General features: G+C 46.4%; 1 protein-coding gene across 8 annotated transcripts in view; it reads left to right on the forward strand.

Annotated features, from left to right (window-relative positions):
- The window catches only part of LOC104012424 (S-adenosyl-L-methionine-dependent tRNA 4-demethylwyosine synthase TYW1), a 110,076-nt gene that overhangs the window by 51,694 nt on the left and 39,955 nt on the right, over window positions 1–18,427 (forward strand). For all 8 annotated transcript variants that reach the window (XR_015703504.1, XR_015703506.1, XR_015703507.1 and 5 more), the window contains exons 12-13: window positions 1,238–1,415; window positions 5,237–5,372. Coding sequence is in view for 3 of the 8 variants with exons in the window: in XM_087751965.1 (XP_087608091.1) it covers window positions 1,238–1,415; window positions 5,237–5,372 (314 nt within the window). In the remaining 5 variants the exon portion in view is untranslated. The remainder of the gene's footprint in view (window positions 1–1,237; window positions 1,416–5,236; window positions 5,373–18,427) is intronic.

Genomic DNA, 18,427 nt, shown 5'->3' on the forward strand with positions numbered 1-18,427 from the left:
GACTTACATTAGCTTTAGGAATACAAAAGTTAGTCCTTTAATCTCAGTGTGTGGTTGAGATGCTTCTGTCTTTTCAAATAAAGTTCTCATTTAGTACTGTCAAGGTTCTGCAGAATAACCATTAGTCCTGTCACTTATTCAGGACTGAGCCTGGCTGGTTTAAAACGCACTAAGCTTCGCTCTGATGACAAACCAGCTCTTCTACGTGAGGCTGAAGCAATATCCACAAACACCTCTTTTTATCTTGGCTTTGCAGCATAGCATGTAATTTTCTGTACTGCTTGAGCTCCAGCGTCTAGGCAACGAGAGGTGAGCTGAGGACCTGGTTTCAAACTCAAGTCTTTGGTTTTTTTTGTTTTTTTTTTTTTTTAAAACAGACCAACCCCCAATCCAAAACCTCAGATATTATTCGAGTACATCAAGGCACGGCAAGGAAATGTGAAGTGACATATTTGGAACAAAAGCTTGTTTGTAGTCAGAAGATTTCATTCAGAGTCCTGAGCGCTTGGTCAGATACGGATGGGCTGGAAGAGTACGCGCCTCTCCCCTGCCCTCCCGTGGGTATAATAAATGTGACTCAGACTGGTTAAACCTGCAGATAGCGTTTTTACGTGGATGCTACAGTTGAGCTCCTTGTGTTTGCCTCTTCGTTCTGAAATGTCTCTCGCTGTTCAGGACGGTGTCATGCTTTGGGTTTTCTTTTTGACCTCGTCCTCTGCGGAGCTGCATTTCACGTGGTTGCCAGTATGGATTCAGACCTGGTTGTGGGTTCTCTGCTTGGCGAAGTGTGCCCAGCTCCTCTGGGGAGCTGGTCTTCGTGGGGCTGGGGGAGCACGGGGGTCAGCAGCAGGCACAGACATAACCTGCTCCTCTTTTTTTAAGAAGCCTGCTTGAAGTGGCATTAAACTGACTCTTGTGTTTCTGTTTCAGCATTCAGGCGGCATCACTGAGGTCTTAGCAATGGGAAGCTTGACTCAAATGTTACTAGAAAATTGCTTGCAGTAGTTAACAGGGCGCACAAGCCCCAGGTTCTGCGTGTCTGGGCGTACGCTGTTCTGTGGCTTCCTGCAGAGCTGGCTCAGTGGCCACTGGCCGAGGCCTGGTGCCCCCTCTGGTTCCCGAGGGCTCCAGCTGGTTTATGCTTAGTCTTCTCTGTGCCAGGGTGTATTTTAGGTATGGACGCATGGTTCGGGAGGAGGTTTTAGTTGATTTAAGCCTGTTTTCCCTCTTTTTGCAGGCGTGTCAGGAGTAAAAGCAGACCGCTTTGAGGAAGCGATGACGGCAAAGCACTGCGCGCTCTCGCTGGTGGGAGAGCCCATCATGTACCCGGAGATCAACCGCTTCGTGAAGCTCCTGCACCAGTGCAGCATCTCCAGTTTCCTGGTTACAAACGCACAGTTCCCAGATGAGATTAGGTAAGAGCTGGACAAAATATCTCCCTACTACAACATTTGAGTGCTGACCTGGGTTTTAATTCCATTTAACGGAGTCAGCTCTGAATGAGCACTGACAATGAAAAAGCTCGTTTGGCATCTAAATGATTTTAATCTTAATCTCCCTGTGCTTTTTCTCGTCTCTTTCTCTCCCCCAGTTTGATTTTCTTTTCTATATCTCTTAAAGTGTGGTTACTTCTGAAAGTGAAGAGAATGTAATATAGTACCTCCCGGAGGTGCGAGGGAAGGAGAACAGTGAGTGAGCTGCGTCTTGTGCTTGGGGACGTGGATAACCGGTGTGAGCGTTTCTGACAGCTAGAGCAGGAGACTGAATGTATAAATTGCCTTTTTGGTTTGTGTGCTTCTCTTGCAGTCTCAGCTTTGCTCTAACTCCATAAGACCAGCCGTAAGGGCTCAAAAAAAAAAAAATCTATACAGCCCAGCATCTCCAGCAGGACCCAGAGTGCAGGATAAGAATGGGTGAAAAGCGCACGCTCGTCTGCAAAAGCGGGATCAGTAGTTTTTAACCTCCCTTTCAGAGGGACTTGAGCTAAATAGTCACAAAGTTTTTTAATGAACTCTGACAGAATCTTTACAAATGCAAAGCATCCCTGCTTCTGATGTTCTTGAGCATCCAGGCTGCTTTTAACAAAATCTGAAGCAATGTGGCAAGGAAAGGCAGCATGCGGGGCGAGCTGCAAGGTGGCTGGGAATTTGTCAGAGCACCGTCGGCTAATAACGCCGACAAAGTCCAGCCCTGGAGTTACGTGAACGCGTTCGCGGAGCTGGACGCAGGGTGGTTTTGGTACGTCGCTCAGCTTGTCGTTTCAGCTCGATGCCTCTCCGTGTTAGCACTTTCTGGTAGAGCTGCCTTTTCGCTTCCTTCTGGTGGTCTGAATATGGCAGTGAGGGGGGAGGGCAGGCAATTTTTGAGTGAGTAATTATACACTACAAAGGCATTCCAAATGATTGAATAATTGTGTAATCAAGTTACTTTAAGTCATGTATTATGTGCCTGATAGACAGAAATTGCTCTTTCCTAAAAATAGCATTTTAAAAAGAGAGCACACACTCTATTTTGAAGCTGCATTTCTTAGGATCTGCTGAATGTTTTTAAAAAGAAACAAACAAAAAAAAGCGATAAAATGCTAGTCTTGCTGTCTTAAAAATTGCAACCGATCTTTGCCTCATCAAAGCAAATGATTTGCTTAATATGGGACTTGAGGTATGCACTTCAAGGGGAGCTGTAGTCTAAAAGTTACTCCTAAAATAGGCAGCACGACCTCCGGCATCCATTGTGCAAACGGGGAGCGTGGCCTGGGGCTGGCTCTGCCAACCCCCTGGCTGGGTCTCCAGCCCGTACCTTCCTCCCTCCTCTCCTCTTCCTCCTTTTGTATTTCAGTTGCAGCTTCGTTTGCCTCCAGGCACGCGCATGTTTTCATAAAGCGAAGGAGGTTTTCCGCAGCGCGTGAGCTCGTATTGAACAGTTACCTGGCTCTTCTCCTCCGCCTTCTCTTCTTTCTGATTAGTGGCTGTGAGCAAGAGCCCTTGCGTATGTGTCTGCATTTATGAGCATCAATAATAATAATGAGCAGATGTTTATTATTGCTCATAAGTAAATGCTCATTTTTATTATATTGTTGTTTCTGTTCTTTCTGTCATTGACGAGGCTCTGCCCGGTCTGGCTTGTGAAACCACCTCGTGGCTGGTGGCCTGAAGTCAATTTATTGCTCTGGAGTTGTGCTACGCTACTCGGTCACGATTTCTGCCCAAGTTCATATCTGGTAAATGCTGTGAATTTGATCTCCTGGATGCGATCTCAACTGTCTAAGCTAGCTTGGAAATTACAACCAAAAATTAAGGAGGAACATTGGAAAATCCATCCTAGTACCACGCAGCCAAATTTCCTGTTCGCTATGAAGCGTAGCTGTGTTCCAAGAACATCAGTTCGTGGTCTGCTTCCCCCTGGTGCTGGCTGGAGCCACGACTGCCCTTTCTCCCTGTTCCCCTTCGGCAGAGCACGCACGAGGTCGTCCTGGCTCCAGGCCCAGCTGGGGCAGAGCCCCGTGGACCGCTATGTTTTGGAGCGATGTGGGGCAGAAATCCCTCCCTGGGATCTCTTCTAATTCCTTAATTTTCTCTAGTGTAACAGTGCGTCTGGCTCTTGCCTGTCCTTAGGGTTGAGATCCTCAGAGAAGAGATGGTTTTTCTCGGCTCATGTTTTGAAAAACACTCACTGCATCCTCAGTGGGGCCCTTTTTAATTAGGCAAATGCAGCATTAAGTAGAGAAAAGAGTATTTTGGCTATGTTCTTTGAAACGGAATACTTCAGTCCACTTACGCCTAGAACATTTGGTCATTTTTTTGGAGATTGTGGCTTTGGGCTGCCAGTTGAGACAAGCTTGTTTACAAAACAGGTTTGGTTTTTATTTAAACCTAAAATGTTAAATTTTGTTCTGGGCTATTTCATTCTTCTGTCTAAATACATACAGAGCGAATATGTTTAGATAGGTTGTCGAGTGTCCACGTTAAGTGGATTTTTCTGGACAATAAGAGCTCTGCTCGGTCTCATTCTGGACAGTTCTTGTCACTTTGTCACCTTTGGGGAGGGCAGGGGGGTTGGTGTATTTTTAGGCAGCACTGTTTGGCAGCTGAACAATAGTTTCTAATTTCTTCTCATCATCTATAAAGAATCAAATCAAGCTGGGACCATAGCCTGCTCATTAACAGACGTCAGAAAAAAAACGCTCGCAAAATGCTGTCCTAAAACTGTTAAGAGCTAGAGTTACGCGGTGCAATTAGGATGCTGTCGTTTCATCCCGGAGACGCCGCGGTGGAAGGTGCCATGAGGGGTGGACGTGTGTTACGCTCGCTGGCTTTATCAGTTTTGTCTGTGACAAGGGAGCTCGTTTTAGGTTGTTCCTCTTAATGCCCTTCATTATCCCTTTGCTAATGGACTGCAGCGTTGCTGCTTCTCCTTTATACCCTTGGGGTTTATGGAAGGGATTAGACTCAACCCAGGCTCTTCACACAGCAGAGGAGGTTTAATCTTTTTAGAAGTTACCGGTGTTGGGCTCACAGATGCTGTGCTCACCGGCATTATGTGACCAGAAAGACTTACTGCAGGATTTATATGAAATAAGAGCCTTGGAAGTGGAAGGAGAACACGTTGGGGGATTGTGCTTGGGTTTATTTTCTAAACAGCTTTGATTTCCCTTCAAAAAATTATTTGATGATGCCAGTTGCAGGTCAGGTCAGTTCAATGTGTCCAGTATTAGAAAGAGGCTGAATTATGGCTGTATTTCTATTGAGTGGCATTAGTTTTCCATGGGCCAGGGCAAATAGAACTGGGGGAAGGGGCTGAGCTTTATGATTTTTAACCATGGGGGCTGTGGTGAGAAGCAGAGCCTTTCCGTGCCTCGTGTGAACCCCTGGCAGCCTGCTTTGGGAAGCCTTTCTGAACCTGTTACTGCTACACTGGAGTGAAATATGTTCCAGTTCAGTGAGGAAAAGATAATTAAAATGTCAGCCAAGGCCTCTGTATGTGACGTTCTTAGCTTTGGGGTGCATTATTTATTGAAAGCAGGTTGTAACGTCCTGCTATCAAGATGATGGTCACTTGGCAGAGATGAACCACTGGACTTTGATAGTTTTCCCTGTAAATACTGTATAGTTCCTGACGCTACTGGACCAGCGGAGCAGCTTGTTCGGGGATGCTGTATTTTGTGTGCTTTGGTAGGAAAACACAAATTCAGCTAGCAGTACTGTCTGAAAACAACAATTCCCTTCTTTTTATTTCCAAGGAACCTTGAGCCAGTAACGCAGCTGTATGTTAGCGTGGATGCCAGCACCAAAGAGAGCCTGAAGAGAATTGATCGACCCCTCTTCAAGGATTTCTGGCAGAGGTTTCTAGACAGTTTAAAGGCCTTGTCTGAAAAGGTACCCAGTTAAAAATGTATTCTTAAACATTTTTTTTTTTCTTCCTTTTGCACCTTACCTACTCAGGACAGAAGTACAAGACTTGAGAGGCTTAAGGTGGATGGTGGAGTGGGTTCTGGATGTGTTGGGAGCGTATTTACATGTTTTGTACATTAAGGTGTATAAAGTCCACCAAGTTTCATCAGTTTTCCATGTGGGGACAAACTGAATGACAAAAGGAGAGCAGAATGTGTGTCAAATGGGACAGTAAACTCGGCTGTGAATATAAGATGCTATGAGAGATGAAGAGATTATAAAATAATAGAGGATTTCCTACTGAAGCGTTTACACTGAAAGCAGGCTGCTGATGGAAAACTGGAAATTCAGGGAAGCCTAGGAAGAGTCATAAATCCCCATGTGGCACTAAGCACTGGTTCTCAAAGGTTCCCTTGAGATTGCAGTACGTAAAGGACGTTAAAGTGTGTGTGCTGGAGTTTGCTAGCTCTAGTCGCCCTCCTGCTACATAGAAATCTGCTTAATTCTGGAAGATTCACCCGAAACAGTAGATCTGAGCATAATGGCAAGGGTGACCCTTTACACTGTCAGTGGTTTGTAGTAGTTTGTGTCTGTCTGAGAGAGCTGAACAGTGACCTGAAGGCCCATGGGATCATGTCTGCTGCTGTCAGCTCAGAACTTAGCCTACTGTGTAACAGTTTTTGTAGTAATTAACGAAGCACTCGTGGTCCCAGCATCACATGAATTTATAAGAATAGTGCTTCATGAGCCTGTCTTCCCTCTCTTATTTACTGATACTGTGCTCTGATGGAAGCAAGTACTTCTGTTTACCGATTTGGCAGAAGTTGACATGTTACCTGCTGAGATGAACAGACAAGAGAGACTGTTTCATTTGAATAATGAGTTTTTCTGCCTTCCGAGATGACAATGTTGGACCATTTTCTGCCAAATGTACTTACGTTAGTAGATCTGGGAGGCTCGGTGTAATTGAGTGACACTTTCTTCTGCAAAGGCACGTGAGTAGCTTGATCAAGCTGTTTGCGTGCAAGTGTGCCGGCTGATCTTGTTAAGCAAAATCTCAGGCCAAACTCTGAGCTTACTGAAACCAGGTACAAACTTACTAACTTCTCTGTGTGCGTAGAGGAGGCTGTGGAAAGAAGGGGAGCTAAAATATGGAAGACAAAACTATTGAAAGTCTTCTGGGAACTTGCTTTTGCTCATCATTTCTTTCCTTCTGCCTCTCTTGACCCTGCATAGCTATGGTTCATTTGTTGCTGTGTTGTCAGAAATTTCCTTGCAAAGAATTGAAGGTGAAAGTATTGGCAAGTCTGTCCATACAGCTAAAAATACTCTGGTCAAGGTGAAGAGGAGAGGAAAAAGAAGCTCAACTAGCAAGTGCATTTTCTCCTCAAAGCAACCGCGCTTTGAAGGGTCCTTGAAACACTGATAACACAAGAGCCAATTAATAGTTGCTCCAGTTGGTAATACACCAATAATAAATAATGTTCTGCTAGCCCCGGCTCAGCTGTGTATTGTATCATCAGACGTAAGGGACAGCAAGAAGTCCTGGGGAAGCTGCTGTATGTTAGGTTTTTCTCTTAATCATAGAATCATTAAGGTTGGAAGAGACCTCTGAGATTGAGTCCAACCGTTACCCTAACTGCCTGGCCCACCTCTAAACCATGTCCCTAAGCACCACATCCACACGGTTTGTGAACATTTCCAGGGACTGTGATTGCACCGCTTCCCTGGGCAGGCTGTTCCGATGCCAAACCACTCTCTCCGTGAAGGAATTTTTCCTAATATCTAATCTAAACCTCCCCTGGCGCAGCTTGAGCCCATTTCCTTGTCCTATCGCTTGTTACTGGGGAGAAGAGACCGACCCCCCCCCCTGGCTCCAGCCTCCTTTCAGGCAGTTGCAGAGAGCGATGAGGGCTCCCCTCAGCCTCCTCTTCTCCAGGCTGAGCCCCCCCAGCTCCCCCAGCCGCTCCTCCCCAGCCTTGGGCTCCAGCCCCTGCCCCAGCCTCGCTGCCCTGCTCTGGCCACGCTCCAGCCCCTCCGTGGCTGCCTTGGGGTGAGGGGCCCAGCGCTGAGCACAGCATTCGAGGGGCGGCCTCACCAGTGCCCAGCACAGGGGGACGATCCCTGCCCTGCTCCTGCTGGCCACACGATCCCTGATACAAGCCAGGATACCATTGGCCCTCTTGGCCACCTGAGCACACTGCTGGCTCATGTTCAGGCGGCTATTGACCACCACCCCCACGTCCTTTTCTGCCAAGCAGCTCTCCAGCCCCTCCTCCCCAAGCCTGTAGCATTGCATGGGGCTGCTGTTACGTTATGGTAATGTTATAGATGGTTGTGGTACCCAGAAATTCTCTTGAACTGCTGCTGGTAGAAGCACCTTTGTTTTTCTTCTGAGCGCATTGCTTGGTGTTCATGTCTGGTGCTAAGCACCATTCTGTAGGACTGTGATGAATGAAAGGTGGTAAAAGCTAATACATCTGCCGATGCTTGAGAAATACAGCCCCTGTTTCGGAATAGGTGGGGAAATGCTGATGCATTGTGTTGGGAAAGTGATGCTAATATATCTGGAAACAAAATACAAGTCCCATATTTTCACACTGCCTGACAAACCATCCAGGCTTGCTCAGTTCTCCTGAGACTGAGACAAGCTGGCGTTGCAGCTGATACGAGTCACCGCTAATAAGAATCACGGAGAGGTTTGATCTCTGCACATTTAAAAAATAAACAAAAATGGGCAAAAGGAGTTTTTAAAAACAGAAGCTGTACGTTGCTGTGCTCGCTGTTGCGTTGCTTGGCAAGTGCTGTTCCTGCACCGTTGCCCTGCTTGCCTGTGTGTCTGCGGGCTGTCCCCGGGGCTGCAGGGGTGGGTGGCTACAGACGGGTCCTGCTGCAACATGTGGATAATCCAAATAGACAAGTGGGAGAAAGGAAGAGGAGAGGACACGGTCCTAGATGGGAAAGGAGTGAGGGTGGGGGTGTTGGCTGTTCTCTTTCCTGCCACCAAAAAGCAGGCTGATTCTTGTTAAAAATAAAAATGGAAGGGCTGGAGCAAAAAGGTGAGTTTCAAACGAGTTGCCCTAGGGAGAGGTGCTTATACTGATAATGATTTTAACCGAAGTTCTGCACAAAGTTCTTGAGCCCTTAGTAAAGGAGTGAATTTAATAATGAATTGTTCCCAGTGTAGTCATACAGCATGTTGGTGACTGGTTGCTACAACATTTTCAAAAGAGGTTCAGGAATAAAAGAAAAACAATCTTTTGTGATATTTCTTTCTGCAACAAACAGCAAGAAACCCCTTCTTTGTCTGCTGCTATTTGGAGCAAGTTTTGTCCTTTCTAGGGTGATTCTGATTGAGGTGATGTTCGTGGTAAATTTTCTATGCCGAGAAACTTATCTTGAGAAAGGAGGACTTCATGTTAACCAGCAGGTAGACTCCCAGAAGGCTCAGTTTGTTTCTTCTCATGTGTCTTCTGCCCTTCGAATTAAATTGAGAGGGAAAAAAAAAAAAAGATGTTAATGTGGAATTTAGAATGTGCCCTTTCCAAACGTTACGTTTGAGAAGTTTTGTAGTCTCGTCCTCTGACAGCCTTGAGTTCATCAGGAGGATTGAGAGGTGACTTGACTTGATAGACAAGCGCTGGGACGAAGCACTAAGGATGTGAATCCTTATTCTCATCGTTAGGATGAGAAATCTCTGTTCCAGTGGTTGAAAGGCATTTCTTCCAGACATTGCTTCTTCACAATGCTATATCCAAATGAGAAATGAGGTACAAATTAATAATGAGGGTCCAGAAGCTCAGGAGGAGAGAGGTAGATTTTCCATACCTTGGAGTTTTATGATCAAGTTGATGTGTTTTTTTTTTAATTAATTAACTAAATTAAATTAACCAAACATGTCCTGTCTGAGCAAGAAAATAGGGAACCGATGTCCTTTGAGCTCTCGGCCACCAGCAGTCAGACTTGTGATCCATTTGTGTTTTGACTTTGCGCTCTGTTTCCCTCAGTGTTACTAGGCCAGATTCTGAGGGCTGAGAAACTTTGAAAACTGTTGTTCTTGTTGTTGTCGTCCATAAATCACCGAGTGATTTGGGGTTTCCCAAGCGATAGGGATGTTGACTGAGACAAATGGGAATCCCCCACTGAGCTGCTGATCAATGAAGTGGGGATGCAGTGACCTAGTATGGCAAGAGTCCTTACAGATTTCTACCCAAGCACTTTGAAAATAACTGGAGAAAAGATGGTGATGGACATGCCAGCAGAACACGCCTCGTTTGGGGTTCAACACTACATTGCAACATCTCTGAGCATGCTTTTTTCCACCTGTTGAGAGAGTAAGACAAGTCTTGAAGCAAGTGGCGGCTGCTCCGTGGATGTTCATGGTCCTGATGAGCGTTGGGGAAAAGGTCCTGGTGTGGCTCGCATGCTCTGAGGAGCACTCTTCCAACCTTGATGTGGTGTGACCTCTTCCGTCTATCTTCTTGACTTAATCATGATAAATCCTGTCCAATCTGCTTGGTACACTGTACCTTACAGTACTTGCTGTGCTGCCAGACACCAAGTAGGCATTGCTGAACTGCTTTAACTTTGAGGGGAGAGGTGCCAATGTTCTCTCAAACAGATTGGAGCCATGCACGAAGCAAACGGCGGGGAAAAACCCTTTAGGTTAATAGATGTGATGGCACTGCAGGAACTGATGATGAAGCAGAACCTTATCCTTCCTGTCCTTCCAGGAGGGTCACAAAAAGCAAAAGAAACAGCTTATTGGCACTTTCTGGAGGTCAGGTAGACTTGTGTCTTTAGACATCATATGATGTTTAGATCTTGGGTAAAACCTTGCCCTCAATTTTTTTTTTCTGCTTCAAGGGAATTAAGATTTCGTAGAGAAACAGGGTCATGGCTCTGTGGGCGATGTGTAGCAAATGTTCCCCCCCCCCCCCTTTTTTTTTTCCTTTCTTTTCCTATTGAAAAAGGACCAAAAAGCAAAACTGATCGCTCTGCTTGTCCTAGGATATCACATATTTGACAGTGTGTGGATTTAGCACCTGTGGCTACGTGCTCCTGCTGGAAGGTGCTAGAGATGGTTTGTCCAGAGAAAGACATGAAATATAAAAATGTCTCCTATTACCGTCTTCCAGTCCTGCATTTGCACGCTGCTTACAGGTAGCTCCTTTCACATTTCTGGATGATGAAGACGCCAGTTTGCATATTTAAACATTTTCAGGCTTGCATCTGGTGCTGTTTACTTGCGATCCTTTTTTCAAAGTTAGCCTTGGCTTCTATGTGATTACAAACTTAGTGTAAATACGTTGAGTTATATCTTAAGCACGTTTTAGTGCTTATTATATAATATATGACAGTAACAATTGCTTTTATGAAAAGAACACATTTGATTTGCATGGAGATTATTTATGTGGTTTCTGGGGGAGGAGAGCTGGTTTGTAGAGCCTAGTCTGATGTTTCTGAGCTAAGTGACTTTTTAAGGAGAATTTAAATGTAAAATTTGCAACAGATGCTGGAATCAGTAATCAATTTTGCCACTATAAATTTAGAAGAATTTGACTCTTCTGCACAGTAAATGCTCTCAACCAGCTGTGTGCTTGTTTTAATGGTTTTGCTAATGAGACTTCTGGCGTAAGCCTTTTGAAATGCAATATGATGAGTGTCACAAAGGTACGATGTTTAATATTAAGTTATTGTCTCTGTAATACATCATCTCCTTTCAGTTTAGCTTACAGCAACCGGCAATCCAAAAGAGGCTTCAGTGAGATTCTTGGCTGCGGAGGGAGTGAAATCTTATTTCTTCTGTCTGTTCCAGTACCTCTTGGTTTGCTTGCAGGCAAGAAAAGGGGAAAAATGTTCATAAACATGCTTCACAATCAAAATGATGTGTTATTCCAAGCTGCTGGTTGTTACTGCGTGTCTTATGAAGACAGGATAGCGAGGCTCGCGAGGAGGCAAGGTGTCTCTGGCCACCCAGCGAGCCTGAGGCGGAGGTGGGGGTAAAATCCGTGTTGCCTTAGCCCTTGCCCAATGCTTTGTCCATTATCCGGCATCAATCCCCTCGCCCTCATGCCTGCCTGGTGCTTTGGGGTGGCCAGGCCTGTGGGCTATTCGTTTGCTGCTTGTTCCTACCAGGGGAGCAGTTACAGCTGCAGAGGGGCTGCCCGGCTGCCACCCTTGTTGTTTGGTGGAAGGCACTTCTCCCCCTTCTCATGGCTTTTGGAAATGGGCTCCGACCTGTGAAGTGTAAATGGGAGAAACAGAGGGCCGTCCTCCTCGTCTTCCAAGTTCACCCTTCTCTTTCACTCCTTAGCTAGCACACGTTGTGTAGCTTGCCTAGCTTTTCTGCTACTTAACATTTAAGAAGCATTCGCTATCCCTTTCCTTTATTAAACGTGATCTTTCTTTTGCCTTGAGCTCTTCCTCAGAGACTGCATGAGAGATGCCAGACTTGGCTTTTAGAGAACTTGGTTCAAACCAGTCTCTATTCCAGCCTTTCTGTTGTTTATTAACCCAATCACTAGCGAAGGGCTGCTCTGTTCCCTGGGGCTTGGCTTTGAGAGCCAGAACTCCCAGCTACACCAACAGGCTCCGTGGTCTTGGAGACGTCTTCTCGCTTTTTCATGCTTTAGTTGTGAAACATAGCAGTAGTCTTCACGTAAAAGCACCCTGAGAAGACAGAGCTTGTGTGTGGTTTTATGTGAAGTCTTAAAAAGGAAAGAGTCAGCCTAAAATTCTGCTTGTGGCAACTAGGCAAAGGATCTGCACTTTATTTTTAAAACATGTTTTTATTTAGGCCTATAAAGTAGAACTAACTGGGCCAAATGCCATCGACTGGGATTGTGCAGTCTCACGCGTAATGTTCCATTCTGCTAAATGCATTAGCTGTTGGATTTCTCTACTCACTGACCGATTATCAATGGCTCTAGCAGGATGATTCAGATACGAAGTGTTTATTGGGTTCATTGAATCTATTCATTTGACATTTCAGGAAAGATGAGTTGACAAAGCATCTGCAAGAGTGATCTATTTTCTCATTTCAGATGGTGAGTGTATAACTGAGGCAAAAACACTGCAAACAAGAAAATGGATTTTATGGGAATGCGGTAATGGGTGTGCTGGTGCCCCTCCAAAGCAGAGGGAAGGTACTCATGGACTCGTGCAAGGCAAATAAAATCAGGAAGACTTCTCACTTCAGAGGGGTGAGATGTCCTCTCGTAAGGGGTTAGCTACGATGGCCTGAGTGGTGCAGGTGTGTTCGGATGGCGGAGGCCAGGCTGCTGGGTCCAGGCTTGCAGAAGCAGCTGAAGTGACACATGGACTTGGTGCCCTAGGGCTGTTCAGTGCTGTGTGGCGTCTGGTGGGGTGGGCTCTGGGCAGGCTCTCCTCTCCTTCAGGGTGAGATCGGCATGCTTGGCTCAAACTGCTGCTGAGGGTGGTTTGAACTAATTTAGTTGGTTTGGGGCTGAAGCAGCTGAGGAAGGCTCGGTCTCTTCCTCCGATTCTCCTTTAGGGCAGCATCCTGCAGCAGGTAGGTGGTAATAGAGCTCAAGGAACGGTTGTGTCTTCAGTGCTCTGCTTGTCGGTGATCTTCCTCAGCTCCCATTTCAGCTTCTTGGGGTTAGCCGAGTGCCAGCGAGAGCAGAATCTGACCCTAAACTTCTTTTGTCAGATTGACTTTTAGCACTAAACCAGCTCATGTAAAGAAGTGCTCTTTTGCCTTGTTGCGTGTAGGTGTTTGTGCCTTGACCACAGCTGTTCCTTTGTATGGCTCTCCCCCGTTAAAAATCCAAAGGGAGCCGGTGTTGTAAGTTGGGTAATTGTAACTTTGGACACTCGTTGGTGGGTGTAAGTGATGGCTGTGATCAGTGGGGTAGTCTGTGACCTCCCAAACCACGTGCCCCATCCATCGTTTCCGTAGCTGCCGAAGTTACCCATCTGGAGCCTTGTTGACTTGCAAGTTGTGCGCTTGAGAGCCAAGTCCTGTGTTTTCTCCTTGGGTGAAACTGCTGTTAGATTTGCCAATGTAAGAAATTCAGGAACTGCAACATACGGATTCAGAGTCTCTTCTGAAGCTGCTAAATTGCTGGAACATCTTTCATATAAATTTGTGGAGTTTATTGTCTCGCACATACTTGAATACCGAAAGCTGGTAATTAGTAACAGTGACAAAAGACCAAACCAAACCGACAAATCAAAGGTGACTTATTTTTCATTTTTTACACAATTAAGGCCTTTGTGATGGGTAAGCTCGGTTTCTCTCAAATTTGTTCAGCCATTTCCAAGTGCAGTAGTTGGGTGCAATTACTGTGCTGACTAATTCGGGGATCTCCCTTTCTTGTTATGCCAGCAGAGCACTTGGCTGCTCATAAATCTGTTTGGTGGAGGAACTGGTATTAGATGCACTGTAAATGATCTCCTCTGACTGCTTAGTTCTAAAAACAGAGGAGCATAGAGAGTATAGGTGGTGATGAGCCCTGGAACTGGAGAGTTGATGATCCGTAGCACTAATGCAACTGTTTACAGATCTGCAAAAATGTGTGTCTGCTTCACTGCATTTACCTCGTTCTGGCTTTGTGTGTTGAAATTTGCTTAACAGTCTTGAGGAGCCTCATCTCCCCGTAGGGCTCTTCTGAAGAGCCCAGCTTTTTGTGAAAGTAGGAAGATCTGAAGGCTTTTCGTAGAGACTATGTCTCTCAAAGAAAGCTTTAATTCAAGATGTTGGAGTTTCAGGTAATGTCAAGCATCTACCCCCGACGGCAGGCTCCTCGAGTGGGAGCAGGAGTTGCATTGTGCATCCAGAGACACTTAGGACTTTGTTAAACCCCTTGTCATGATTTTTTTTAAGCAGCGACATGATTTTTAAATCCGTATATCAGGCTCACGAATGCCTTTGAAACGTGCAAGATTTTATTATTGTCAGATTGGACTGACTCCTTTACAGAAGGTGAAGACTGCCAGGCACAGCTACCTTCTCCGTCCGGCGTTTGCTAGGCAGCGTGCCTGCCAAAGGCTCTGGCCGTGCCAGCAGTTCCCCAAGTAGAAAGTTGCCATTTTTGTTCAGGCTGCCAGAGAGGCAGATAAGTTATAGTTGTGGAAGGTGGGTAATTTAACAGTTAAACCTGTGCCTCAGTGAAACGAGGTGAGGAGATGGAGCTCGTCAGTAGCAACGCGTTCAGGCAGGTCTGTGAAGCTGGCTGCTCTGCAGGAACGGGACCTGGCAGTTAGACCCTGGCACTAGCCCTGGTTTTTGCCATGACTATGGATTACTTCTACAATCTGTTTTAAGATATTAATTCTCTTTTCTTCTTTACCCAGCCTCTGTTGCATTGAGCAGATCCCTCTGATTCTGCTCTAAACGCTCCACTTGCATGCCTTGCTTCTGTTGCAGTTGTTTGTGGGGAGCAGACTTGCGAGTCTGATGGTGCAATACTGCACTTCGAGCGAGGGGGGGGACGGCAGGGTGCTGCACGGTGGCAAATGAGAGCTCTTATGTTTTGTGTGACACTTCAAGAGGGTCTTATCTGGTAGCTTTCAGAAATGCTCCGTTACTTCATGCTCGTGTCTCTGCACTTGAAAGCACATCAAGCACAGGAGTGGGGCTGAGAAGAGAGGAACTTTGCTAATGCCAGTGACTGCCTGCCTTAGAGCTGGTGTACATGGGGATGGCTCCCCTAGTAGGTAGAAGCAGTCCAGATCAGGGGTGCAGTCTTTGATGGTCACCTGGTGGTCGCGGGAGGTATAAAAGAGCTTGTAGCAGTTTTCATCGTGCCGAGACAGGAGAGGTGGTTGCCTGCAGTGGATTGCTAGATGCATCTTTGCGTGGCTGCAAGGGGAGTGGAGTGCTGTGCAGAAACATAGTGGCAGGTCCTTTGCAAGCAGAAGCGATGCTTGCCTTGTGAGCCGCCAGTCTGCAGCCTCTCCAGACGTTGCTCTGCGATGCTGACCTACCCGGGCTGTGAGACGGTGGGGGTAGCTGGGGGGTAAACTTTCTCAGTGGATGGAAGTGATGTGGCAGGGGCTAAGGAGTTCAAGTACTGCTGCCTGCTCTGAAGTGGTGGTAGTCTGCAAATTTTCCTAGAGTGTATGTGTAGGGAGTAATCCTGTAAACCAGTGGGAGCTGAAAGGAGTCCACTTCCTTGAGGCTAACTGCTCAAAAGAGAGAGCCAGACACAAAGCCTGCGGGAGCTGCTAAAAGGCTCCCAGTGCTGCACCTGAACCCTCAGGTAGGTGCCAGTGAGAAGGGTTTGGAGAGGAGTTAACAGCAGCAACTGCCAAAGAGCTGTTTTGCAGCAGGACTGATCTCCAGACCCTGAGTGCGTTGCAGAGCATCGTCCAGGTGCTGCTCAGGGGCTGCCTTCGCAAGCCGCCCGTGCGGAGCACCGTTCCCCTGCGTGCTGGGGTGGGGAACGTCCCCTCGCCGCGCGTCGCCTCCTGCCACGTCTCGCTGCCCTAGCACCGTGCCGGAGTGCGCTCAGTCCCCAGCTCAAACTGGAGCTCGACTGGTTAATAGGATGGGCAGTTAAAATGTTTAAAGCTTATTTACCTTTCCATAATATCTGTTACTTTAGAGCCTAACTCGTGAGTTAGGGCTTTACGAGAGCAGTAGTCTTGCAAGGATTGTTTAATCAATAAGAAAGAAATTTATTTCAGACTCCTTGCTTATGTTGTCTTTGTTAAATGAAACGGGCAGGATTTTCAGCAAATCGTGGTGGGGCTTTCAGTTCTATTTTTAGATGATTTGGACAAAACCCAGAAGAAAAATATTATAAATCCTTTGCTTTGCAGACCACGAGAGTGATTTTTAATGAGGTAATTATGTTTTTATGGCAGATTAATCTCTGCTTTCATCGTTTGACTCTTGAAGTTGCATTGCTGGTTGATTGTTGCCTGAGATAACGAGTGTCAGTTTGTTCTCTTAAATACAATAGCCCCTTCCCAGGCTTCGGCCGAGCCTGTGTGCCGTGCCGTTGGTCACGCGTCCGCCGTGTCTGCATCGCTGGCTGCTGCCGTCTGTGAGTTACACCCATGGAAGTGTGGACATTTTGTCAAATCGTGGATTCTCTTTTTACCTTACGGACGTGATGCCTCTTCATTTTTCATTATCCTGCAATTGCTCATTTAAAACATCATTATTACAGGATTATTTAAAATTCAGTTAATTCTTCCTTCCTGTATCCCCCGTTGCTGAGCCAAAAGCACTGATTTAGAGGAATATTCTTTTAGAGCCCTGCAAAATTTCAGTGGGATGTTGTTTTCCTGACTGAGATTTCCAACTACAGAGGTCCGTAAGGAAGCGTCCAAGTCTCGGGCTGTATGTATAAATAACCGCTGGGATGGCTTAAAAATACCAAGCACCTGGCAGCTGATGTGGGGGAGACTGGGTTCCTCCGTTGGAGCTGAAGAGACTTTGGTGAATCCTCAGTTCATTCTTTAGCCAGAAGCGTTTGGCTAAAGTCGGACTCTGTTTTTAGACTGCTTTTCTCCCTCGTTTTCCCTCTTTTTCTTTTTTTTTTTTTTCTCCCCACAAATGAACGCCATTCGAGATTTTTCTTTAAGTTCCCCAATCTGTGTGTTAAGATATTTTACACATTGCTGTTCAAAGCAAACTTTTCTCCTTGTCCCTCCTCTTTCGGGCTCCTCTCCTTGTCTGCCGTTTGGTTTTAATGTTGTCCTTCTCTTGGTGTCGTCGCCCTGCCAGGGTTACAGCTGTGCCCTGTTAAGCGAGATGTTTGAAATGGTGCCTCTCCAGGACAACCACACCAGGTACCACAGGCTGCCCTCGTCTTTGGCCAAGCCACCAAGCCTGAGACAGCAGGTCATGGAGCTGGAGGGACATGACAGCGAGGAGCTGGAGCTGGGACATGTGCCTCTTTTGGGGAATGTGAAATGAAAGGAGGCTGTGGGAAGTCCCAGAGGGTAACTTCAGCTTTTCCCCATCACAGGACTGGTTCTGAATGCCTCTTCTCTTCCCCACACATGGCCAGACACAAGTATGTCTACCCCGTCCTGTCGCCTTGCACGCAAAGTGCTGGCCCGGACAAAAGTGAAGGTGCCTACTCAGCTTAAATAGAAATCCTTTTTATGGTCAGATCAAAATCCAGTGATCCTCCTGGATTTTGCACGTCTTTGGCGAAGGGGCTGTTTTGCCGATGGGATGGGGCCGAGTAGGTCAGCTGCTGGCCAAGCTCCCATGCTCATCCTCACGTTGTGTTGAAGAGCGGCAGCTGGAGCTGGACAGAGCGCTCGTCGCTCGGTGCCGGCGCGGCAGGGCCCTGCTGCTGTGGCAGCTGCCGCTCCGACCCGCAGGACCGCTGCCGCGCTTCACAGGAAGACGCCCGTGCGGAAAAGGTCCTGATCTCGCCTATATTTGGAAGCCTTCACAGAGCATCGGCTGTCAAGCTTCTGGTTTAAGTCCTTTCAAAGTCAGCAGGACCCGGGCACAAACTTGGAGCGTTGCTGAAGGCTTTTATCCTGGTGAAAGGGCTTTTTAGTTACAGCCCACGACTTCTGCTCAGATTTGAGCCCGTCTTTGCTTGTAACAACTCCTTGGCGCAGGGCTCGGTGGGAGCGCTACCCAGGCTCGTGCTAATGCTTCTTCTGGCTGTTTGGTGTTAAACATACTCTATTTCCCAGGGAAATGAAATATCATCAGGCTGTGTGGTCTGTTTAACAGCAAGCTTGAAGTGTTTTTTTTTTTTTTTTTTGCTGATGATTTGATATGATCTGTTTTAATGCTATTCTTCTATTTTAAGTTCTGTTGCATTAGACTTTTTTCCCTCGGTATAAATTTTACGTGATTATTCCTTGAAACTGCCCTAGAAATATTGAAAAGAAATAAATAATCACTAGAATATTGTTGGTGCTGATTTAGGAGTAAGCGTATTAAAAACTAGTCCATGGAAGATGGATAAGGAGCAGTCATGGTTCTGGATTTACTTAAGAAAAACGTTTTTAGGGTTCAGAACAAAGCTGTTGCTGTACTTTGTTTTATTTCTGGAGATCTTTAACTAAATAAACTGATTAATTTCCCCTGA

Source organism: Nipponia nippon, unplaced genomic scaffold, assembly GCF_047370975.1.
Source record: "Nipponia nippon isolate SJK-2023a ecotype South Korea unplaced genomic scaffold, ASM4737097v1 scaffold_15, whole genome shotgun sequence".
Classification (NCBI taxonomy): domain Eukaryota; kingdom Metazoa; phylum Chordata; class Aves; order Pelecaniformes; family Threskiornithidae; genus Nipponia; species Nipponia nippon.